This window comes from Musca autumnalis, unplaced genomic scaffold, assembly GCF_047663935.1.
Source record: "Musca autumnalis isolate F117 unplaced genomic scaffold, ASM4766393v1 scaffold_2, whole genome shotgun sequence".
Classification (NCBI taxonomy): Eukaryota; Metazoa; Arthropoda; class Insecta; order Diptera; family Muscidae; genus Musca; species Musca autumnalis.
In genome coordinates this window covers 264,598,332-264,608,499 of record NW_027411755.1, presented here as the reverse complement: position 1 = coordinate 264,608,499, position 10,168 = coordinate 264,598,332, and the positions used below count along the sequence as shown (strand labels likewise).

General features: G+C 35.6%; 2 protein-coding genes across 7 annotated transcripts in view; one reads left to right on the top strand and one right to left on the bottom strand.

Moving 5' to 3' along the window:
* Positions 1 to 1,710: 1,710 nt before the first annotated feature.
* Ugt307A1 (UDP-glycosyltransferase family 307 member A1) lies at positions 1,711 to 9,950 on the top strand. The gene is made up of 2 exons (XM_073964829.1): positions 1,711 to 2,360; positions 8,252 to 9,950. The coding sequence occupies exons 1-2, from the start codon at positions 1,720 to 1,722 to the stop codon at positions 9,147 to 9,149; spliced, it is 1,539 nt and encodes a 512-aa protein (XP_073820930.1). The 5' UTR covers positions 1,711 to 1,719; the 3' UTR covers positions 9,150 to 9,950.
* Positions 9,199 to 10,168, bottom strand: part of LOC141391994 (uncharacterized) — a 92,422-nt gene continuing 91,452 nt past the window's right edge. For all 6 annotated transcript variants that reach the window (XM_073964823.1, XM_073964825.1, XM_073964824.1 and 3 more), the window contains exon 6: positions 9,199 to 10,136. In XM_073964823.1, the coding sequence (XP_073820924.1) occupies positions 10,028 to 10,136 (109 nt within the window). In that variant the 3' untranslated portion in view covers positions 9,199 to 10,027. The remainder of the gene's footprint in view (positions 10,137 to 10,168) is intronic.

The following is a 10,168-nucleotide window of genomic DNA, read 5'->3' as shown; positions in this document are numbered from 1 at the left end:
TATAGCCCATTATCGAACTTGACCGGCCTGCAAACAAAAGACACACCTTCCCAAAAATTGCATTTTTGTGGATGCTAGAGTGTTTACCACAGACGGACGGATATGCATAGATCGACTCAGAATACTCAGACTCAGATCGACGCAAATTATTATTTCAATGCGTTAAAAACGGAAAACACTTCATATACCCTCCGTACTATGGCGGAGGGTATAACAAAATTCGAAGGCCAAATTCGTAAAATGTTAGTCGAAAGACTGAGGGTATAAAAATAGTCAAAGAAAGAGAGCTGCTTCGACTAGTTATGTCCGTACTGATTCGCGAAGAGGTGTCCGGGATGTGCGGCGTCCGTCCACATTTTGGACATACATCTGATATTTTATAGTTTAAGAGAGATAGATAACTGTGTCTCCGGGAAATACCTTTTCATTGTCGCTAATAGGTCCGGGCCTACCACCGAGCACAATGCTGCTCGTGTATGATGAGGTGTATTTGTCTACTATCTCTGTGTGGTCCTGCTTCATTGCATCATTGCCTCTTCTATATCATCAGGGGAGGTGTCATGGAGTATTGAAGTATTGTTCAGTTCTTAACGAAAATTTTTCGTTATGGGCGTGGTTAGTTTGTGAGCACTTGAATAAGGTGCAATGCGATGCTGGCATTGTTTAAAGGTGTAGATCTAGTGGCTATTGTTCACGACGTTATTATGGTAGCTGTAGATTTTGGGGTGGAAAGTTGAAGATTTCTGTTTGTGAAGTAATCCTTATTAGATTATGTTCTTGTTCCTTGATTGCTCTGCTAGTTGACATGACTGTGCAGTCGTCTGCGTAGAACAGTAGTTGTATATGAGGGGTGGGCTTTGGACACTCATAAATTAAGCAGTTGTATTGTATGCTTCGATCATTGTGGCAATTTAATCTAAAAAGTTTCAAATAACGTTATAAACAATAATGAGAATTTTTAACATAACCCGAAAAAATTATGAAAAATATAGACAATTCATAAGCTAATTTTCATGACATATCGGAAATACTCAGGAAATGTTTGTCAATGTTATGCTAGTCGATCTTCTGTGTCAGAGGTTGAATTTAACTACATGTCCATTTTAAAAATTCTAACTTTATGTTAATTTCTTTGTCTCTTGACAAAAAATCATTTTTTTCCATTGTGATCGGGAATTCTCTACAATATGCCTAAAATTGTACAACCACAATACTAACTATGTCCCATTACGCATTATTGCTCATATTATTTGTTGTTGATGAAATGGTGATGAAAGTACTTAGGAAAATCCCTATTGGTCATACTCAAAATAATCACCATTATACTGTAAATTTTCAGAAAACAATGAGTAGCTGTACGAGCATGATCAACTTAAATTTCATATTAAATTTAACATTTCTTATTCTGTTTTAAAAATATCCCACATTTTTTTATCACACTTCTGTAGTGAAAAGTGCTTCAATTGTGATTGCATTTTAATTGCTGTTAAATGATAGACAACTGTCGTCACCCCCAAACAAAAAAATATCTGAATCGATAAAAACTTAAACCTTAGGAGCTCCAGTGACCACTAACTACTACTGTCTCTGTGAAATTCTTTATCAACAAATGCAGTGATTGATTGTTAATTACCTTCCACCGACCAAAGATAAAGTCTTTGCCATGCAAAATGTGGCCACCATAAAATTTTAGTTTTTGTTTTCGTTGGCATTCGAAAAATGTTAAGGCCACTGTTCACTACGTTTCTTCTGGCTTTAGTTGGAGGTTGGAGTCTTCAGTTAACGAACGCATCAAACATATTGGCATTATTTATAAATGGCCACCGTTCACATATGCTGCTCTATACATCCATTGTAAATTTGCTACTGGACAGGGGACACAATGTAACCGTCATAACCACATTGGAGGTGCAAGCATTTCACTCTGCTCCGGATAATCTAAAATGGATACAGTTATCTTCAAACTATACACGATCCCGAAATTTGCCTAATTCAAATGCCTTTGAGCGTATAGAATCAATGATGACACGTATTGGTGACACAGCCGAGTTTATGTTTGATCCCACATGGCAGATGTTTGTGAAGGATACGAGGCAACAATTCGATCTCATGTTATTGGGTTACTTGTTCAATGACTACCAGCTGGGTGTTGCTGCACATTTTAAATGTCCTTCTGTTGTGATTTGGACTGGCCAACCTATTGGTTTTATTCATCGCCTAATGGGTAATCCCGAAAACAGATGGTACGTTCCACAACCCTATGATCGTCATCAATATAAAGGTTGGCGAGGCATGGCGTTTGGTTGGTTCGAGAAATTTGTCGAAACATTGGCTTTATACAAAATGAAGGAGGTTTATGAGTAAGTATAAGTATTATTTGTGAAATATTTAATTGGTATATGTTAAATTAAATTTTGTCAATATTCAAATTGCATTGGAAAGGGATTTAAAACCATTTTACAAAGGAAAAGGTTATTTGGAAAGTGTAGCTGGATTTTAGTGATTTGCGACAAAACCCCCAATCAAAGACCATGACAAATGCTCTTAAAATAATTCTAGGCGAAAAAGGAAAAGAGGATATATTTGACACAACTATCGGTAAATTCAGCCCCTCAGGAAACAATCTACAAGGAAAGAGACTGCGTCGGCGAAAAACATGTTTCATAGCATAAATAAATAGGTCGAAGTAATAATGGTCCCGAAGTATGTTTCGACGAAATCCGACAATTTCCAGTCGATTTAGCCGTATCCGTCCGTCTGTCTGACTAGCTGGTGCGCACGAAAACACTCGAACGGATTAGACGATTTGGTCCACACATAGCACATCGTAAAATTTTGTCCAAACATAGTTATAGATCGGATACATCTCCCACACAGTTAAAAATGCTGGTGCGCACGGCCACTGTTGAATGGAGTAACCGATGTCGTCCAAACGTTGCACATGGTAATATTTGTTCGAACATTTGATAGATCAGGTTCGAATATGGACTTTATCGATCCACAACTTCGGGTACAAAAGTGAAGTGAAGCTTAAGGGCGTGTCTCGTATCCTTTTGAACATTTTCGAGGTATGTTGTCCTCGCAGCCCCTACTTTGACAATTTTGTCGGAAGAAAACAGATTCGAATTTGAGTAGAGATTCTCGCTCGAATTCTAGCGGTAGTAATAAAGTAAGAGCGCACTCGAATAGGAGCGCTTTGCTCTCAACAAAGCATAAGTTAGTATCGTTAATTCTGTGCCAAAACCCGTTGCTTGTACACACAAAGAAACATCCAAATCGAAAAAATAAATTTATGTTTCTACTCCGTTTCACTCTTAGAGTAAACTCTATTTCGAACATTTTGCCTCCCACTCCTATTCTCCAACAAGAAGTAATCGCGAAAGCTGCCACATAAAACAAAAGTGTTGTGAGTAACTACCCGTAAAACTCGTACTCGCGAATAAAATCGAGTAAATCGGAGCTCTGCTGGTGGGCACTATAAATATCCATAGAAATAACTGACACTGGTACAACCTTATAGTATATACACGGTGCTCTTGAAGCAAATTTAAATGGAAGGTGCATACACCTGGGAAGTTTTTGCGGATTCTGAAACTACAATGTTCATAGATGAGAAAAATCAAAAAACAAAATGTCGCCTGAGCGCTTTTTAAATAAATCGCGATTCAAGTTGACATTTTTAGTGATTTTTTTAGGTTTTCACGATTTTGTTTGGAAACCGCAAGTCCAATTAAAATGGGACTAAAGAACATTTTGTAGTTATGAAAAATCTCTACATGTTTGAGCTTTATGTTAATTTCGCAGGTTTTACCGTTATTGAGATATAGAAGTTCAAATTGGGACAATGCATTTACTGTGTAGCCTCCACATAAAACAATGTCATGATTGCAATTTCCCAACTTATACTTATATATCTCAAAAATGGTACAACCTAGGAAAGCAAATTTTGTAAAGAATGTTCACAGCTAAAAGATTCTTTCTAGACCCATTTTAATAAGACTTACTGTTTTCAAGCAAATCGTGAAAACCTACGAGTAACAAAAAAGCTAAAAATGTGACCTGAACTTAACGGTCAAGAATTTTCACAGCTACAACATTTTCTTTAGCCCCATTTCGATAAGACTTGCGGTTTCCAAGCAAAATCGTGAAAACCTAAAATAAAACTACAAATGTGAATTTTGACCGCGATTTATTTAAAAATCCCTCCAGCGATTTTTTCTTGTTTTTGAATTTTTCTCACATATGAACATTGCTGTTTCCAAATCCGCAAAAACTTTCCAGGTGTAAACGGTTTTCACTTAAAGTTAGTTAAGGCGCACCATGTATGAAATTGTTTTATAAGATAGCGGTACAGTCAATGCATTGTCCCAATTTGAACTTCTATATCTCAATAACGGTAAAACCTATGAAATTATCATACAGGTCAATCTTGTAGAGAATTTTCGTAGCTAGAACATTTTCTTTATTTCATTTTGATAGGACTTGCGGCATCCAAGCAAAATCGTGAAAACCCCAAAAAACCATTAAAAATGTCAACTTGAATCGTGATTTATTTAAAAAAGCGCTTCGGCGATTCTTTTTTTGTTTTTTGATTTTTCTCATCCCATAGTTCCTGCCACAATGAACCAAATTTTTCGCTTTAATCCAGTTTAAGGCCACTTCTCGTATCGTTTTGGAATAACGGGTAGTCATTGGGATCATGACAACATTATTTATGTCCCAATATTTAGGTTCACTTTCGTATAAATCTTTTACACTCAAGATTGTAGTAGTCTTTGTTACAATGCTATAATTGTATACTCCATACTTCTCCCGATAATAGATCGATTGGTCCAGAAAACCCGCCCAAGCGTTATTCTCAGTGGAATAATTATGTGGGCCTAATTTTTTTCTCTGAAAACTTCCAAAACTTTTTAACTGGCTCATTAGTTTTTGTCTCTTTCATACGACCAAACTGATCCTCATAGAGATAATGGTTTTAGACCCCAAAAATGTTTGTAAGACATCTATTGCAAACAAATTAGAGTCAATTTACCAATGTCCGTCCGTCTGTCTGACTGGCTGGAGCGCACGATAACTCGCGAACGGATTTGTCCAAACTTAGTATAAGTTCGAAGATGGACCATATCGGACTACTCCTTTGGGTACCTCCCCTACGACGCACTGTGGTCGAACTTGTATGGGAAAAGCGGCCAAAAATACTTCCTGAGCAGATATCAACACGAACATTTCAGTAAAGGCTAGTTTAGCAACACAAATAAAAATAAGCAAAAAAAGTTCAACATAGGTCCAACTTTAGGTATTGCCTCCTCCTCCCCTGATTTCTGTCATTTTGGGGGTCTTGACCACATTTTTCAATGAAATTGGATACACTTTGGCTATCGGTATTTCCTAGTGTTAGAAAACCTTCTTGCAAAAAATTTTTGAATTGGGTCCACGTTTTGATATGGTCCCCATGTAACGGTACCGCCCGATTTTCGGAGTTTTGAAGATTTTATATAAGTTATTAATTCGAAATGGCCGAAATGCCACTTAATCTTTTCTGGAGGTAGGTTACCCCCAGAAAATTATCGATTAATGTAGGTCCCCCCTTTGATGTTGTCCCCATAAATCGGTACCGCCCAATATTCGTTATTTTTGGGGTTCTAGCCGTAGTAATCAATCAAAATGGTTGAATTTTCCAAATTTTACATTGAGGACCACATTTTGACGTATCCTTCATATAACTAAACAGCACAATGTCTCTTCTATATATTTAAAAAGCTGAGATGTATCACATGCACATTTCAAAAAATTACAAAAACACCCTGCAAGGTGCCCTTAGTATATTGGCTACCATTTCCAAAGTCGCAGAAAGATGCAGCTGATAGTGTGAAAATAGAATTTTCAGACTACTACAGATCTTTTAAAAAAATTTCGTTGGGGGGAAAGAGGGGAAACATAACTAAAACTTTACATGAAATTTAATTATACTGAAGAAATGACATTACAAAAGTTCTTCAGCCAACACGCGTATTCAATAATGAATCCCAAAAATTAACAAACACAAAACCGCATAAAAATTAAGTTAATACATTGTTTTTCAATATTCGAATTAAATTTGGTCAATATAGACTTCATTTAGTTTGATATTAATATTTTACTTTCACCTAACTTTTGCACCAAATTCACCTCGAAATCCAACCTGTTAAAATTTTTCTTTTTTGCTGCTATTCTCAAAGAGTACAGTAAGAAGTAATCCATAACAAATTTATTTTAGAGAAATTTAACATGTTGGGCGTAGATATGAACACATTTGGTACCAAAAATTAGACTTTCATTTCTTTAATTTTGGCCAATGGCAGCGACCACTGTGCAACGGTTCAACATTTTTTGCTAAAAGGTTGCACGTGATAGCTTTCGAAGGTCCGTACTTTTCACATCGTAATATTTCCACCAAGCATAGATCAGGTTCGAATATGAAATATATATCGGTCTGCCACTTCGGGTACCTCCGGCATAAAATTTGGGAAAAGTGAAGTTTAAGACCTGCTCTTGAATCACAACTTGTATTCGCTGCCCATGTACAAGTTGTTTCAGGAGCAAGTCTTTACTTCCTGAAAAACAGCTTGAAATCTGTAAAAACCCCTACGGCGCCATGTGATAACTCTCGAACGAATCAACCAATTGGGTCAAAAATTTACCATTTTGTCCATACTTAGTGTAATGTCACTAAGATGGTACATGCGATATATCGTGAACGGAACAACCAATTTGGCCCATATATTGGATCTCCTAATATTTTGTGCAACATTTAGTTTAATTTCGAAATTGGTCCATATCCTTGGAGTCCTGGGTACCTTCCTCACAAAAGTTCAACTTTCCTGTTGAAATGCAGTCCTTGTGGTCCTGTTTACAGCGTCATTATGTTTTTGTGGGCAAGTCCATGCTGAAATGACTACTGGGCGCGCCATCTGTTGAAGAGAAATTACTCCGAATATAAGATCCACTTCCAGACAATCTGGAGTTGATTTAGTCATGTCCGTGCGTCGGTCTGGCTGAAGCGCACGATAACTCTCGAACGGATCAACCGATTCGGTCCAAGATTTGGCTTTCGTAATATTTTGTCCAAACTTAGTTTAAGTTCGAAGATGGGTTTTATCGGTCCACACCTTCGGGTACCTCCCCAACAAAAGTTCGGAAAAATTGTACGCACGATAACTCTTGATAAGAGTGACCGATTTGGTCCATACTTTACACATCTTAATATATCTACCTGATATATATCAAGTTCGAATATGGACTATATTTGTCCACTCCTTCGGGTACTCCCCACACAAGATTTCGGATAAATCGACTTTAAGGCCAGCTCTCGAACCACTTTGATTTCTGCTTCTGTTGAAGCAACTTGCATACGTTGCCTCCTTTACGTCAGCAAGGGGTTTTTTCAGATGCAAGTTAATACTTCTTGAGAAAATAGCCTGAAAGGTGCAAAAATCCCTACGACACCGTGTGTAGTGGTTGGAGCGCAAGATAACTCTCGAACGGATCAACCGATTTGGTCCAAAATTTAGTCTTCGTCATATTTTGTCCAAACTTAGTTTCAGTTCGAAGATGGACAATATCAATATTTAAAACATATTTAAAATAATATTTAAAATATTTAAAAAATGTCACTAAATTGGTATTTACGATATATCTTGAACGGGGCAACTTCCCTCACAAAAGTTCAACTTTTATATCTAAGTGCAGTATACGGTCTGTTCGAAGATCCTTGGGAAATGTATAACGATGCTGTTCGTTATGGTCCCGTTTACAGCAAGATTATGTTTTCCGTGGACAAGTCCATGCTTCCAGCCATACTGATCCAAAAGTTATACTATGACCCACTAAAGTGACTAGTGAGCGCTATATCAATCGAAAAGATATGACCTCCAAAATAAGACCAACTTCCATAATGGACTATGTCGGTCCATTCCTTCAAGTACCTCCTCCGCAACATTTTGATCTTTAATCCTAATACACGTTTTTGTCGGCAAGTTCAAATGTCCAAAAAGAGCCACAAAATTATGTACGTAGATGAATGTTTCGATTCATATAAGCTGAGGGTATGTCTCTGTGGGCAAAGCCGACTGATACTTTTTTACTTGTTTCTTGTTACTTTTGATACGAAAAAGATTGCAGGGTGTTTAAATTTCCGACGGAAATCCAATATATTGTTTTATATAGTTTTATATATTGTTATTATAACAACAATCCGTTTTAATTTCAGGCAACACTTTCCGGAATCACAATATCCCACATTTTGGGAAGTACGTAGAAATGTATCCTTGGCTTTGGTTAATCATCATTCGCTGAGTGAAGGACCCATAGCTCCATATGTACCGAGCATCATTGAAATTGGTGGCCTCGAATATCCAAAATTGAAGCATAGTAAAACATTAAGAGATGACTATGATGATGGAGATGATGAACTCCAAGACCTGTTGATCAAAGCAAACCATATTATCTACCTCAGTTTTGGTTCCCGAGTTAAATGGTCAATGTTAGATGAAAAATTAGAAACCATTTTTATTGAAGCCTTTAAATTATTTCCAAACTATACAATTATTTGGACATATGACAAAAACTGTGTGGAATTGGAAAAACGTGCGCGAAACATCAAATGTCGGGCTTGGTGGCCTCAAACTTCAATATTGGAGTGGAATAAGACACAACTTTTCATAACTCATGGTGGTAAGGGTAGTATATCGGAATCGTATAGGTATGCTAAGCCTATTTTGGGTTTTGCATTCTTTGGTGATCAAAGGGCCAATGTGGCCAGAATCGCAGAAAAACAATTGGGTATAGGTTTAAACATTTATGAACTTACCTTGCCAAAGTTAGTAGATGCCCTTAAAGAACTTTTGGGTACAGAGAAGTATGCTCAAAATGCTCTTAAATTTTCTCAATTATATCAAGACAGACCTGTCGGTAGTGAGGAAAGTGTTATTTATTGGTTGGAGTATGTCATACGCCATGATGGTGCCAATCATTTGCAGAGTCCATTTTTAGAGTTGAATTTCTTTGAATATTATTGTTTAGATGTTTATTTGTGCTTTGTTGTAATTTTTATAATTTCTATAAAATTTCTAAATTGCTTAGAAATGAAACTTGCTCTAAAGTCATAACAAAGTCCTTACCCTTTTTAATAAGGCCAATAAAACCAAACACCACTGGTAATTGTCGTCATATGACTAGCTTTATTATGTAGCATTTTATATAAAAAAATCATAATTATTTATTTTGTAAATAAAAAAAACAACAAAATATCTCAAGACAAATACAAAAATATATGCATGTTACTATATGAATATATCAGATATTTTTTAAATAAGGAATTTATTTTCTTATTCTTAACTTTCGTATTTTATACTAAAATTTGCTTTTGTTTTATTTGTAAATATTTTATATACGGAGATATATATTTTTAGAGAATTTTAATTATAAGTTTTGTTTTTTATAAATTATTACAAATAGAATTAAGTACTGAATGTTGTTATTACTTTTTAATATTTAGAATGTTAGTAAAATACTTTTATATTTTTTATTTTATAATGCAAATAATCGACATACATATGTACAAAATGATGTGTAAAAAATGTGTTCATTCATTTCTTATTCTATAAGTTTTCGGAATTCGAAAAGATTATTATCATTTGAGACTCCTAGAGTAAAAATAAGTTTTTAAATAATGGTGAGTGGAAAGAAGATGTAAATATGACATTTTTTATAACAACTAAAACTATTTATATTTATGTTTTAAGTAGAGGGGAAATTCTTCTTTTATGGCAAGGAAAGTAGAGTTTTTATACAACGAAAAAAAAAACTGATAAAATATTTTCAATAATTATCAAAAACATAATTGTAATAAAAAAAATAATAATAAAAACTTACACATCCACAATATCGACATACAACTTAAAACTAAATTCAATTGATGAATATGACTAATTTGGAAACTTAGTTGGTAAGAAGTTTTTAGAATAAATGGAAATTCGTTGGTTGCTTAAAATTTGGGCTTGCCATGTGACCGATAAGTAGGGCATCTTCCCGTTTGAGCATTGTATTCACCAAAGGCACATACTGGCGGCTTGCAATCATGTTCACTGATGCATCTATAAGAGAAGGTAAGAGAAGAAGTAGAAGG